Genomic DNA, 15,938 nt, shown 5'->3' on the forward strand with positions numbered 1-15,938 from the left:
ACCCAAGAAGTCCAGTCATGTCCCTTTGGGTTTAGAGGTGATTTTTGTATGGTCTCGACTGTTCCTAAAAAGAATAAAGCTGTGATTTTTTTTATCGAAAATGCACAGCACAAATGAAATAGATCAAGACTATGAAATCAAGAGTGAATCTGTACTACAATGCTACCAAAGGAGGAGTAGACACTGTAGATCAGATGTGCTCCTCCTACAGTATTTCCAGAATAATGTGACGATGACCACTTGCACTTTTCTAAAGACATTTAGATATTGCTGGGATAAATGCAAACATTATTTTCAAATTCAACAATCCTGACAATAAAGAAAGAAGACAAATTTTTTGAAACATCTTACTCTGGACCCAATGGAAGAACATTTAAATCAACAAGCGTTACTTGGGGCACTTTCCCAAGGATATTCATGCTTTCTTGACCAAGTATAGGCACAAAGAAGAGAAGACCAAGGAGCCAATAAAACTTGGAATTTGTTACATATGTGGCAGGCATAAAAACAACAGAACCAAAATGGTATGTATGAAAGGCAAGAAAAATGTATACAAAAAACACAGTGTCATAGATACAAAATGTGTGCAATGTGAAAGTGAGCTGCAGATGGAAGTTGTCTAAGTTATTCACAGTCATAAACAGAAGTGGGAGTTTATGAATACTCCATTTCATAATGTGTTTCCTTGTTACTTTCTTTTCATGTGAATCAGTGCAATTAAGTGATATAATTAAAAGAACCACAAAGGCAATAAAAAATATCGGCTTGTTATAAATTACAATCACAATAATAGCCAACTGTGAAAGCAACAAATAAATAAAAGATTATTTTTATAAAGCCATGTAATGTTATGTTATGTTTTCTACAGTAATATGTAACAGGTGATTACATAAAGATTACTTTTCGTTAGGTTAAAAATGTAATACTAATTGTGGCGTAAAAGCCGCAATGTACCTACTCATGGAAGTATGAAAGATGTGCCCATCAAAGGGCTAAAGGAAGACATTGAAGCAATTCAAAGATAAGCTGCTAGGTTTTTATCAGTAGGTTTGATCAAAATGCAAGTATTACAGAAATCCTCCATGAACGCAAATAGGTATCACCAAGGGAAAGACTATGGTCTTCTCATGCAATTCTATAGAGAAAAATTTAGGGAACTGACTTTAGCACTGATTGCAGAATGATGCCGCCGCTGTCAACACAGATTTTGTGTAAGGCTTGTGAAGTCAAACTAAGAGAAATTAGGGGTTATATGGCAGCATAAAGACAGTTGTTTTTCCCTCATTCCATTTGTGGGTGGAATAGGAAAGGAATGGCAAGAAGTGGCACAAGGTATCCTCTGCCATGCACTGTATGGTGGCTTGCACAGTATGTATGTATGTAGGTGTAGATGAAAGTACTGACTGTGAATCAAGCATTGGATCAAGTACAACGTGCAGAAGAAAGAAGCAAGAAAAGAAGGGAACAGAGACAAGGAAAGAAGCAGAAGATGAATCCAAGGTGACAAAAAAGAGCACATGAGTAGAAAAGTAACAAGAGTATTGAGGTCCAGTATATAAGAAAAAAAAGAAGAGGAGCACAGGAAAAGGATGAAGAAAGGGTCACACAAGTGCAAATTAAATGAAAACACAAACACTGAAAGAAAGAAAATGAAGACAATGGTGACTACAGAACCAAATTAAGTGTACTGCATACACTCAAATGTAGTGCAGTTCATATGGATTATTAACTAAACAACATGTATGATTTAAAAATGTAAAAATCTAGAGATACTAACAGATAACAATGAGGCACTTGTTGTCATAACAGTGTACAATGTTGTAACATTTCAGTCAGTTCGTAGGAAACAAAAACTTCACATTTTGAGTGTGCTGCACTGTTGTGACAAGTAGTCATGGCATAATAAGCCTTTGAGGAAATGAATTATGCCACAATTCCGTAAAGACCATGCATGTTATTGGAATTATTTGTGCTCTGTCTGCATTATCCCTTGTGTGTCCAACTATAATGGTGCAATCTCTTATGAGCGGAACAGTCAAATTAATTGCATGGTGTGATTGTATCTAGAACAGGGCTAGTCAATCTTTTTTACATACTGCCCACATTTATACCACTGTTAGTATTAATTTCCTCTAACCAGCCACTGGTTCTGCTCTACTGGTGATTTTTTAAAGAACTCATGATAATGACACTGCTTAGTATGTATATCTGCAACTGTTTAATATATACTAAAGAAAACATAATTAATTTTAACCTAATATCCTAATTCCATATTCAAAATACTTGAAATTATAACCTAGAACTTCCATACTCAAGACTGACATTAACACATCAGAGCCATAAGTATTTATGCTTGAAATTCATTAATGAACTCCCAGAGACAGTGAGCAATCTACCTATGATTAGTTTTAAGCATACCACAGAAGTGTGGTTCAAATGTATGTCATAATATGCAACTGATGAGTTTCTGAACAGTGACACACAGGAGATATGCAGTAAGCAGCTGATAACTACATTATACAACAGACCTATATGTGTGTGTGACAGTAACGCATAAGCAATCACACCTTTTTATACCAGGTACTTGAGATAAAACATAAATACATATGTTATTGTTGTACAACATGTGATTAATTAATGCATTATTACTACTATTACTATTGTTATTATTATTATTATTATTATAACACTATGTAGTACTGCTGTATATACAATTATTTTATTATCCCCATTATTTTAGCATATGTATCTATTTGTACTATACACATTTATGTAATTATATTTTATTGTTTCTTGTATTCAACACACTGACAAAGCCAGTTGTATGGAAAAGATACCAAAAGACAAATAAAGATTTATTCTATTCAGTTCTGTTCTATAAAGTAGGGAGATAACTATACTGCGTAAAATTTACAAAGCACAAATAATAATTACTTACAAAATATTTTATGTCAAAGTTTTATGAAAACTCAATGAAAATATTTTGGAAGCTCCTACTGCCTATCACCCAACAATTTGATACTCAACAGAAACCACCATCAAATATTGGAAGATAGTGTTTTTAATACAGAGCAGACAAGTGTGTTACTATCAACAGCAATAATCAATCACACAGGGATTGTTGTATAAGGCCCATACAAAGTAGGACTGGAAGGGAATATTTGATGTGTTCAGACAAGGGCAGCAATAATGCTTGAACCTATGTGATCACTCCATTTCATATCCTTACAAAGTGTTACACCCAGGTATTCATACAGTTTGCCCGATTCCAAAACTGACTCATTGATGTTACACTCATAGGATACTACATTTTATCATTTTGTGAAGTGCAAAATTTTACATTTCTGAACATTTAGAGCAAGTTGCACAATTTTTGCACCATATTGAAATCTTTTCAAAATCTGACCGAATATTTATGCAGCTTCTCTCAGCTGTCACTTCACTATAGATAAATGCATCACCTGCAAAAAGTCAGATTTTACCATCAATATTGTCTGCAAGGTCATTAATATACAACATGAACAGCAAGAGTCCCAACACACTTCCCTGGGGCATACCCAAAGTTACTTCTACATCTGACAATGACTCTCCATCTGAGATAACATGCTGTGTCTTCCCTACCAAAAAGTCCTCAATTCAGTCACAAATTGCACTTGATACCCCATGTGATTGTACTTTTGACAATAAGAAAAGGTGTGGTACTGAGTCAAATACTTTTTGGAAATCAGGAAAACTGTATCTACCTGGTTGCCTTGATCCAGTTTTCAGTATGTCCTGTGACAAAAGTGTGAATTGGGTTTCACATGATTGATATTTTGAAAACCACTCTGGTTGGCATTGAGGAGGACAATCTGTTCAAGATACCTAATTATGTTTGAGCTGTGCCTTCTTCCAAGAACTAGGCATCGTTTTTTGTTTGAGGATCTGCAACAGATTATGGTGAAAGAGGGGCTAACTCATCCACAAATTCAGTATAGAATCTGACAGAGATTTTATCAGGACCTGGAGTTTTGCTCAATTTTAATGATTTCAGCTATTTCTCAACACCACTGACACTAATATTTATTTCATTCATCTGTTCAGTGGTATGAGGATTAAATGGGGGGAATACTTCTGGGTTTTCCTTTGTAAAGGAACATTTGAAAATGCTTTGCTACCCTCAATTACAGTCACTCTCTCATTCGCTACAGACTGGACACTAACTCTGATGCCACAAACAGCCTTTACATACAACCAGAATTGCTTTGGGTTCTGTGAAAGATCACTTGAAAATATTCTGCTATGGTAATTATTGAAGGTGTCACACATTGCTCTATTGATAGCCAAATGTTTTTCATTCAGCATCTCTCTATCTATAGCTCTACATGTTGTTTTACACATATTATGCACCGATCTCTTTTTCTTTAGAAGTTTCTTTACAGTGACTGTAAACCATGGAGGCTCCCTCTCATTATGAACTGTTCTGCTGAGTACATATCTATCCAGTCCGCAGTCAACTATTCTCTTAAACTTGAGCCAGAGTTCCTCTACGTGCTTCTGACTTGAGCTGAAAGTTTCAAGTTACTCACTGAAATATGACATTACTGATTTTTTTAGCTAGTTTACTGAACATGTATATCTTATGATTGTTTTAGTTGTCATTTGAACTTTGATACTCATTGTTGCCACAACCTCATTATGGTCACTAATACCAGTGTTGATGTGGACATTCTCAAAGAGATCACACCTATTTGTTGTCATTTGATCAAATATCTTTCCATGATGAGTAGGGTTCCTAATTATCTGTTCTAGTTGATTTTCAGAGTAGGCATGTAGTAGAGTTTTACAGGATGTCTCATCATGTCCACCACTAACAAAACTGTAATTTTCCCTATATCTCTGTTGGATGATTAAAGACTCCCTTAATGATTACAGTATTATTGGGGAACTTATGCACAAGTTAACTGAGGTTTTCTCTGAAGTTTTCAGTTACATCAGAAGATGATTCCAATTACCATTTTATGTCCACCCCTGATACTGAATCTTGTCCAAATAGTTTCACATGCACCTTCAATTTCTATCTAAGTGGATTTGAGTTTTTTGTCTACTGTGAAAAATAAAATCACGTCCATTTCTCATTTGCTTTGATATACACTTAAATTTACCCTCAAGAATCTCACTGCTATCAATTTCAGGCTTCAAATAATCAAGTAATATGTAGAAATCATTTTTTCTCAATATTTGGAAACTCATGACCTACATATCTACTATGACACCGTATTAATGTGAGGGTGTCCAGATAGCACAAGACCTCACATAGCCACCACCTTCACTACTCAAGAGCAATGAAGTATGAAGCCATTTCTATCAGTTGTAATACATGTTCCATATTATGAAATTATGTAGGTCTATGAACCAGTCTTTCCACTTTTTACAGCAGCATTATCTGAAACTGGTAATTGTGTGGTACTTAGTCTTAAATATTGTCTTACTTTTTGGATTTATTGCTTCTTCCATTGATATAGCCATAAATCTGCTCTGGAGAATGTCTGATGCATCAGACAAGAATGAAACAGACTTGAGAGGCATGTCAAAATTATGTACACTTTCCTTTTGTTTTTTCCACAAATTAACTAACCAGTTGCTTGTTTGTTGCAGGAGTACATTATTTTCCCCTTCATATGTGCAAATTGCATCAGTGAAGTTGCGAATATCTCCAAGTCCAGATACTGAAATGTAAAATAATTTTTTTTTGTCATAAGCTACACAGCTTGTGATGTACAGCAATAAATATTGTGACATTTATTCCTATTGCAATAATATAATACAAACAGCAGGATTTTACCTTTCAGGTAGCCATATTTTCCACAAATATCTATACACCGTTTAATGGCATCTCCCACCATCCAACTTGCTAAAGGTTTGGTAGCGGATGAAAGAGCATGAATTTCTGGACCCATTTTTGCCTGGAACAAAGGATATATTACACAAACTCAATTTGTTTTCAAATGGAGCAGGAGATGCAACATTTTGTGTAGATAGGTATAAGACAAATATGAGCATGAATCTTCTAGGAATTGTTTTTAATTTTGTCTCAACTGATTCAAACATAAGTTAGAACACCTTTGACATGAGCATCATTTACATCTACATACATAGTCTGCAAACCACTGTGATGCACATTTTGGATGGTTCATAGCATTTCTTATTGCTCCAGTTGAATATGAAGCATATTGTAACTAATCTACTCTGGTCTCCGTGTCCCTATGGAAGCAATACTTAGTGGCTGAAGTATATTTCTAGATTCTTCACTTAATACTGGTTTATGAAAGTTTTGACTGTCATGCTCTCCCATGGTTCAAACAAGCATTATTGCTGCCCTTGTCTGAACACATCAAATATTCCCTTTCAGTCCTACTTTGTATGGGTCTTATACAACTGAGAACTATCCTAAGATTCATGTTCCCATTTGAAATTCTAGATTCTAATATTTTACTGTTTGTGTCACTTTTCCATAATCTTTCACTGAATGTGTCAGTACTTATGGGAATAGCAACATTGCTAACCAGTGTGAGTATGGGTGTGTACTCTGGTTTGCCTTTGTCATATCCAGTTGATCTGAGTGTACTTATGTCAATAAAACTGTTATTACTATATATATGTGAATTATTCATTCGATATTCTACACATGTGCGTATTGGGGTTTCTATAGGCATATCATGTTTTATTGGGTATTTCCAAACATTTGCAAGTGCTTTGACAAATTTGTGCTATATGGTAAATTGCAAACTTAAGTCGTCCATTTTAGAAACTTTTGACAACGGTATCCTCATTCAGAAACAATCATTGCCTAATTTTGTTATACAATTACAGGAAAAAAGAGGTACATCTTTGAGAATTTTTGAACAATTGCAGACATATACTTTTGAGAATATTTGTAAGTTACAATTGTTGTGCATAGCTTACTTCATACCAAATCAGTATTTATGATTTCTGGTTACTGTTCAAGGAATGGTTCACCCCAAATTTCAGTATACATATATGTGTGAATAAAAATACATTTTTGAGAATTTTTGGTGCATACTATTTTTTAGGAATTCAGCATTTTTGATGTAGTTACTGTATCACATATTATAACTAACATATCGTGTTCCATTTAGCTTTTGCTTTAAAGAGGATCAAAGATTTTTGAATACAAGTTGTACTGCAAAATGTATAAATACAATCTGTAGTGATCACCCTCCCAACCTATGTACTGCCAATACAGAACTGTAAAAGACCATTGACAGCAAGATGGTTCCTGTTATCAGGGGAAAGATGGGAAGAAGTTTTGCAAATGAAAAAGTCTGTGAAGTTAGCTAGCAACTTCAGTGATTATTTGAATTCCTTACCCTCTTAAAACACAAGTAATAAGAGTCACAGTTCCAAAAGCCAAGAAATGGATACAAAATGGCATCAAACTCTCAACTGCAAGGCAAAGAGAATTGTTCAAACAATGGAAAACCAATAACATACCCCACTCTCCCGAACAGTTGCATTCTGAAATACATTCAGAACCCCAGCAGACTGATATTCCAGGGAAAAATGGCCAATGATAAGCTCATAACAGCCAAGGAGTATGGAAAATAATAAAGTAGGGAGCAAATAAAATGTTCTCTAAGACAAAAAATGTCACTATGAACCATGAGAACAAGTGTGTTATTGATCCTCAATATACAGCAGATCTTTTCAAGTGTTGCTATGTAGGTATGACAAATAAGTGCATAGTAAGTGACAAAAATGATAGTAGAAACAAACAGAAGAACAAACTACACTCTTGTTCCTCATAAATCTACATGTATGACACAACTTGAATGCAGTTGTCCATGTTCCATCAACTTGTATTTCATATTACATCCTAAGGCAATGTATTACAAACATCTCACTGTCTCTTTCAGATATAGACAATTGGTGCTCTGTGACAGGCACACTTCTAGAACACCTAAAAATTTCTAAAATGGTCCCTACTTATAACAAAGGAGACAAATCAGGTATAGAGAACTATTGGAATTGTCTTATTGTCTGGCTTTAGTAAAATAATAAATAAAGTGATGTATTTGAAGTTAATGAAATTTTTAGACAAAAACAAAATTTTCATTGATACTCAGCATGGATTCAGAAAAAATAAATTGAAAACTAGTGTGTTCTAATAAAAAAATACTACTGGCATTTTTTTTAGACTTACATAAAGCCTTTGACATAGTGGACTACAAGATATTGTTGGCAAAGCTCCAAGAATATGGCATCAGAGTGAAACATTATGAGTTAGAATACACCCATCTGCTATGTTTTCTGCCCCCAAAATAACTAAAATTTTCATTATTTCCTTCTATGTCTAATGCAGTGCACATGAAATACATCATATGTAAAGGAATACATAAAATTGTTTTTTTCTGCAAAATCTCATCTAAACTTATACTCAGTTGTTTATATTTATGTTCATGAGTATAATGATGCAGTTGGTTTTACTGGAAGAATGCATAATTAAAAGTGTCATCTAATGAAAGTGTGATAACATCATAAAATAAGAAAAACACTAGGAACAAAACAGCAGCAGAGGAGATGTTTCTTTTGAAAGCAGACACTCCCAGCTCTCTGAGAACATACTTAGAATTATCTGAAATTAATTAATTTAAAAGATAATCGAATAAAAAGTTCAGACCCTTCAAATTTCCATCACCTTTTTTGCTTCAATGATTTTACTGCAGTGTTTCTTGGTCAAAACATTGCTCATTACTCAGGTCAGTCATTAATTAAGATTTTGAATAATTTAGAGTCATAAAATATTTATTGCAAGATGAATGACATACTCGTAAATAGGGGATTTCAAATGATGCATAATGATAATGTTCTATATATTTTTGTGTATTATTAATCTGGAAAATTTTTCATAAAACAAGTAACAGATGGATGCCATTCTCATAAAGAGCGGATTTCAAATGATGCTAATGATAATTTTCTGTATATTTTTTTGGATTATTAATGTGAAACATTTTTCATAAAACAAATAACAAACCTGTGTCTTTGAGTTCATGCCAAACAGTAGATTTGAGCTTAACAGTATTTTAAAGCATTATGTAATTTTGGAATTCAGACAATGTTCTTACACCTGCCCTTATATAGCAGCCCCTGCTGCAAAGTCTGTAGCCAGTAGGTTGCAAGCACTTGGGAAACATGTCAGTGCAAGCACAAAAAATGTCCACATCCAACCAGTACTCCATTAACATCTGTATGTTGGATCATATTAGACTGGTGCATGGATAACATAGATATATATTGGTTTGTATTAAGAGTTTGTGACCACTGAGCAGTCTGTTGGTTCATGGGAAAGTCTGAATATGTGATGTTCACAATTTAGTGGCAGTTACAGTGAAATTCTGTGCCTTGGTAAAATACATGCAATAACTGTGTCTGTAAAGAGTATGAAACTGTGTATTACCTAGGTGTTTGGAAATCTCAGGCAAACTAGCAAATGCTCAATACTAGTAAATGCTCAGTACCATTGATCTGCAAACATTAAATATGTTTCAATGTTTTAAACTCTTGTGACAATACTTCAAGCCATTTTGTGTCCATTTTTAAAGTTGTGTTTCTGTCATACATATATTTTGCCACTGTGAACTTTAACCAAACCTGTAATGGTCATCAACATTTAGGTGATTCTCTTGGCTTATGTGCTAAAAAATAAAGAGATATGCTTTCATTTACCTGCGTAAACTGAGAATTGTGTAACCAGAACAGGCCACCAACTAGGGTATAGTGCAGGGACAAACCACCTTTCCATCTTATTTTGTGTCCATTCTACATCATTTGGATCTGTCCTATGTGGCATCAGATTTCAGGATATCATTTCAGTTCTACTAGATATGAGATTTCACGATTCTTCAAAACTAAGTGCAGCTACAAACTACAAGTAAGTGGAACACTGCAAGAAGTGCTTTGCTAATTGGTTCATGTCATACTTGACAAACAGGAAACAGAAAATATAAGAAAAACAAGAACTGAAGGAAATTACTAGGACATGTTTCCAATGGCTGCTCATGCAAAACTATACCAACATGCTACAATGTGATGGCCTATAGCCTTTTGACTTACACTGGTAGTAATTGTAACTAAATTTAATACATTATTTTTATTTTAGAAATTGAACTGTTATTTTTAAATTTTCTAATGAATAGCTTGATATTATGAGGTTTCCCCCCTCCCCCAACAGGAATCAAATATGGCTCTACAAATTATCAGCTGTGCTGTAGACTATGCACTCACATTACCATCACAACAGACAGTCCTTAAAAAAGTTCTCATACTCTATGCTTGTACAATACAATACACACAATTTCAAAGCAAAATACTGATTTGGTGCTGTGTGCAACATAGCACTTTTCTAATGAATAGCTTGATATTATGAGGTTTCCCCCCTCCCACAGCAGGAATCCCACATTGCCATCACAACAGACAGTCCTTAAAAAAGTTCTCATACTCTATGCTTGTACAATACAATACACACAATTTCAAAGAAAAATACTGATTTGGTGCTGTGTGCAACATAGCACTAGTATTACAGGAAGAAATGACATCAAATCAGAGCATGTGCAGTAGAAAAGAAACAACTGTGTTTTTTCTCTGAGTTGATCAAATTGCAGCTTACTGTCTTTTCTACACAAAACACTGGTTGCTAGTTATCGCAGAGAGAATGCTGCAAAATATGTTTTTGTCAATTTTATTTCCTTACCAGCATGCATTCAAAGAGAAATGGCATAATTTTAATGTGATTTCCAGCTCATATCTGAAGAGAGATGGTGCAATTTTATAACAATTTCTGGCTCACTTCTGAAGCAAAACTGCATAATTTTAGCGTAATATTTACAGTGCGCTGCAGCGCATCAGCATGTCATAACTGGCCACCGCTGCATGTCTCTCAGCTGCAGAAATTCTAAAAAAAGGAGTTCTTTGAGGATCGATCCTTGGACAAATCATCTTTCTCTTGTATATAAGTGATCTAGACCTGAATACTCACTCACAAATAAATAGTTCTTCTGCAGATGGCACAACAAGCATCCTCATTACCGAAAACACCCCCAGACAAATACAAGCAGCTGTAAATGAAGCTACAGCACACAAAAAATGGATGGTTTCTGGGTGATATGCTACTGTCAAACACCAATGAAACAACATTCCTAGATTTCTATTTAAATGGTGAAGCATGCAACACCAATGTGACCATAAACTGTAGCAAAATTATATCTTCATTAGAAACAAAGATTTTAGGCATGTAGCTTCAAAATGACTTCAAATGGTATACACATTCATGTTGAAGAGGCTGTTTTGCCAGCCATTGAGGGAATGGAGTGCAATTAACTTCAGATCGTGGTGCAGTTTGGAATAAATGATGCCTGTTATCTAGGCTCCAAGGTTGTACTTGGATCATTCCAATGACTGGCAGAGAAACTTGAGAAGACCAGCCCTGCACATGAATTTTCAACAAAGCTAACAATTTGCAGTATTGCCCCAGAATTCATTGGGTCACCATTCATCCAGTCAAGGTAACAACAGTTGTAAGGGACCCAGAGCTGTCAGTTTAAGATTCAGTATTAAAATCCTAGTGATGAAATGCCAAAGCATTTACAACAAAGTTCAAAGGTTTGAAGCATTCTTAAAAATCCAGGGAGCTCTTACTATATTAGGTACAGAAAGCTGGTTAAAACTTGAAATTGATAGCACTGAGATATTTAGGGAAAATTTAAGTGTGTATTGAAAGGATGCACAAATCATAAATGGAGGTGGTTTGTTAGTTGCAGTGCTTAAGGAACTCAAACCCACTAAGGTAGAAATTGAAACTGCATGTGAGACTGTCTAAGGTATACTCACATCAAGGACAGTTATATATGTATAATTAGATCTTTCTATTGACCACTAGAGTCATCTCCAGATGTAGCCAAAAACTTAAGAGAAAATTTAAATTCACTATCATGTAATTTTATCAATCATACTGTCATCATTGGAGGAGATTTTAATCATCCAACAATCAACTGGGGAAAATACAGTTTTCTAAATTGTGAGTATGACATGATATCTTGTGAAATATCAGAGTGTGTTCTCTGACAACTGTCTAGGTCAGACAGTTCAGAAGCTACTCTTGGTGGAAATATATTTGATCTAATAGCAACAAACAGACTATGCTGGCTGCTGTAGTCGAGCAGTTCTAGGCGCTTCAGTCCGGAACTGTGATGCTGCTATGGTCGCAGGTTCGAATCCTGCCTTGGGCATGGATATGTGTGATGTCCTTAGGTTAGTTACGTTTAAGCAGTTCTAGGTCTAGGGGACTGGACATTAAGTCCCATAGTGCATAGAGCCATTTTGAACAAACAGACCTAAACTCTTTGAGAATGTCTACGTAGAAATTGGTATCAGTGAACCAGAGGCAGCTGTAACAACAATGATTACCAAAATACAAGGTTTTATATTTTCAGCAAAGTAGCTAAAGAAGCAGCACTGGTGTGTCTGAGTAAGGAAGTCACAACATCTACATCTACGTAATTGCTCTGCTGTTCACAATAAAGGGCCTGGCAGAGGGTTCAATGAACCACCTTCAAGCTGTGTCTCTACCATTCCACTCTTGAACGGCAAGCGGGAAAAATTAGCACTTAAATTTTTCTGCGTGAGCCCTGATTTCTTTTATTTTATCATGATGATCATTTCTCCCTATGTAGGTGGGTGCCAACAGAATGTTTTCAGAATCTGAGGAGAAAACTGGTGATTGAAATTTCATGAGAAGATCCTGCCGCAAGGAAAAATGCCTTTGTTTTAATGATTGCCATTCCAATTCATGTATGTGACACTATCTCCCCTATTCCATGTTAATACAAAACGAGCTGCCCTTCTTTGTACTTTTTCAATTTCGTCCGTCAGTCTCACCTGATGCAGATCCCACACCGCACCACAATACTCCAGAATAGGGCAGACAAGCATGGTGTAAGCAGTCTCTTTAGTAGATTTGTTGCACCTTCTAAGTGTTCTGTCAATGAATCACAGTCTTTGGTTTGCTCTGCCCATAATATTATCAATGTGATCGTTCCAATTTAGGTTATTTGTAATTGTAATCCCTAAGTAATTAGCTGAATTTACAGCCTTCAGATTTGTGTGATTTATCACATAATTGAAGTTTAGCTGATTTCTTTTAGTACTCATGTGAATAACTTCACACTTTTCTTTATCAGGGTCAATTGCTACTTTTTGCACCATACAGATATCTTATCTAAAGCATTTTGCAAGTTATTTTGATCATCTGATGACTTTATGAGACGGTAAATGACAGCATCGTCTGCAAACAACCTAAGACGACTACTCAGATTGTCTCCTACATCGTTAATATAGATCAGGAACAATAGAGGGCCTATAACACTTCCTTGGGGAATGCCGGATATTACTTCTGTTTTACTTGATGACTTTCCGTCTATTACTACGAACTGTGGCCTCTTTGACAGGAAATTACAACAGTTATTAAGTGTGGAGAGGAGCAAGTAGAAGGACTGTGCCACAAGTTTAGAAGAATAGTTAGCCATACATTTACCTAATGAAATGGATCATGATGGGAGAGATACTTCATGGTACAAGGTCACTGTAAATAAACTTCACGATAAACAGAGACTAGTGAGTTGTAGGTGTAAAACAAAGCATGGGGCTAGAGATAGGGAGATGCTGAATGAAAAGCATTTGGCTGTCAACAATGCAATGTGTGAAGCCTTCAGTGACTATTGTAGCAGAATATTATATAAGAATCTCTGACACAACACACAGAAATTCTCATCATATGTAAAGGCTGTTAATGATAATAAAGTTAATGTTCAGACACTCACGGATGAGACAGTGACGGAAACAGATGGTAGCAAAGCAAGAGTAGAAAAGCTGCACTCAGGAGTATTTTCCCCAATATAATACTCACACCACTCCAAAGATGAGTAATCTGGATATTAGTCAAGACACAAAGAAACTAAAGATGTTACCTGCCAGTTGGCATTGACTAAATTGATGGGGAAAGTAAAAAACTGTGCCATTCAAACAGTGGTCATCACAACTGCACAGAGTACCCCAGCACACTTCCCATCAGACTTAAATTCTCAGTTTATCCATACACTGGTAATGTAGTGTCCCTTGCCAATAATTCTCATTACTTGCAACATTTTATTGATTCCAGGAAGAGTTTGAGCCTGGTATAGATTTGCACTGAAGGGATCATTTGCTCACCTTGTCTTCATTATATATGTGACATCTGTTCTTTCAGCCACCATTTTTATATGCAGCCACTGTGAATCAGGACACAAAGGAATTAAAGACAAAAACTGCCAGTGGATAATGATTAAATCAATGGGGAAAGCTGAAAATTTGTGCCAGACTAGGGTTCAAACCTGGGTCCCTTGCTTACCAGGCAGATGTAATGATCACTGCACCATTCAGACACAGTGGACGTCACAATTACATAGACTACCCTAGCATATCTCTCATCAGACCCAAATTCTCAACTTACCCACATGCTAATATTGTAGTGCCTCTTGCCTGTTATCCTATTTATTTATGGCTTTCTGCCAATTCCCATGAGAGTTTGGGCATGGTGAGCAGCCGCACTGAAGGGATTATTGGTCATCCTTGCCTTAAGTATATACTTGGTGTCTGTTTTTTTTACTTAGCTGAAATGGTTAAAACTGAACAAAACTCCAGGGCTCAATGGAAGTTCTAGCAGATTCTGTACTGAATTTGCTGCTGAGTTAGCTCCTCTTCTAACTATAATCTACTGTAGATCCCCTGAACAAAAAACCATGCCCAGTAATTGGAAAAAAATACATATCACACATGTCTATAAGAATCGTAGCATGGTAGCACATTGGTCCACAAAACTACCATCTGATATCCCTGACATCAAATTGTGGCATCTTAGAACATAACCTGAGCTCAAATGTACTGATGTATCTTGAACAAAATGACCTCCTCTACGGCAACCAGCATGGATTCTGAAAACATCAATCAGGTGAAACCCAACTCACATTTTTATCATATGATATCATGAAAGCCATGAATGGCGGTAATCAATTAGATGCAGTATTTCTCAATTTCCAAAAAGCTTTCGACTCTGTGCACACCTACACTTATTATTAAAAGTATGATTATGGGGTATCAAGTGAAATTTGTGGCTGGATTCTGAATTTTTTGGTAAGGAGGATTCAGAGAATGGAGAGCTATCAGCAGATGTGGAACTTCCAATGTGCTCCAGAGAAATGTGCAGAGCTGCTTGCTGTTCATGTGGTATATTAGTGTCCATGTAGATAACATTAATAGTAACCTCAGAATTTTTGCAGTTATTTACAATGACATAGTGTCTGAAAAAAAAACAAAAACTGCACAAATATTCAACTGAAATCTTGATAAAATCCCAAAGTGATGCAAAGATTGATTACGTGCTTTAAATGTTCAATAATGTAAAACTGTGCATTTCAAAAAACACAAACACATAATATCCTTTAACTATAGTGTCAATGTGTCGCAGCTGGAATTCTTCGACTTACACAAATAGCTGAGTTTAATACTTTGTAGGGATATCTTATCTTACAACAATATTCCACAAGCCATCTGATGGTGTGCAGTGGAGGGCACTTCTGGCACCACTTAACTGATTCCCCTTTTCTTTTTCTGCTTGTGAATGGTATGTGGGGTGAAGTAATATGTTGTTCAACTCTTAAGAGAAAGCACTCACTCAAAATTTCGATATTAAATCTCTCCATGACGCACGACACCTCTCTTGTAGTGTCTGGCACTAGAGTTTGCTGAGCACCTCTTAACATTCTTGCATTAATCAAACAAACCTGTGATACAATATGCCTCTCTTTGTTCAATCTTCTCCATTTTTCCTATCAGTTCTAGCTGGCTAG

The 15,938-nt window shown here is 35.7% G+C and overlaps 1 protein-coding gene across 1 annotated transcript in view; it reads right to left on the bottom strand.

The window, feature by feature from the left end:
- The window catches only part of LOC126272745 (peroxisomal acyl-coenzyme A oxidase 3-like), a 173,810-nt gene that overhangs the window by 51,880 nt on the left and 105,992 nt on the right, over positions 1 to 15,938 (bottom strand). Inside the window, exons 9-10 of the mRNA XM_049975804.1 lie at positions 5,825 to 5,945; positions 5,472 to 5,708 (exon numbers count right to left, since the gene is read on the bottom strand). Of these exons, the coding sequence (XP_049831761.1) occupies positions 5,472 to 5,708; positions 5,825 to 5,945 (358 nt within the window). The remainder of the gene's footprint in view (positions 1 to 5,471; positions 5,709 to 5,824; positions 5,946 to 15,938) is intronic.

This window comes from Schistocerca gregaria, chromosome 5, assembly GCF_023897955.1.
Source record: "Schistocerca gregaria isolate iqSchGreg1 chromosome 5, iqSchGreg1.2, whole genome shotgun sequence".
Taxonomy (NCBI): domain Eukaryota; kingdom Metazoa; phylum Arthropoda; class Insecta; order Orthoptera; family Acrididae; genus Schistocerca; species Schistocerca gregaria.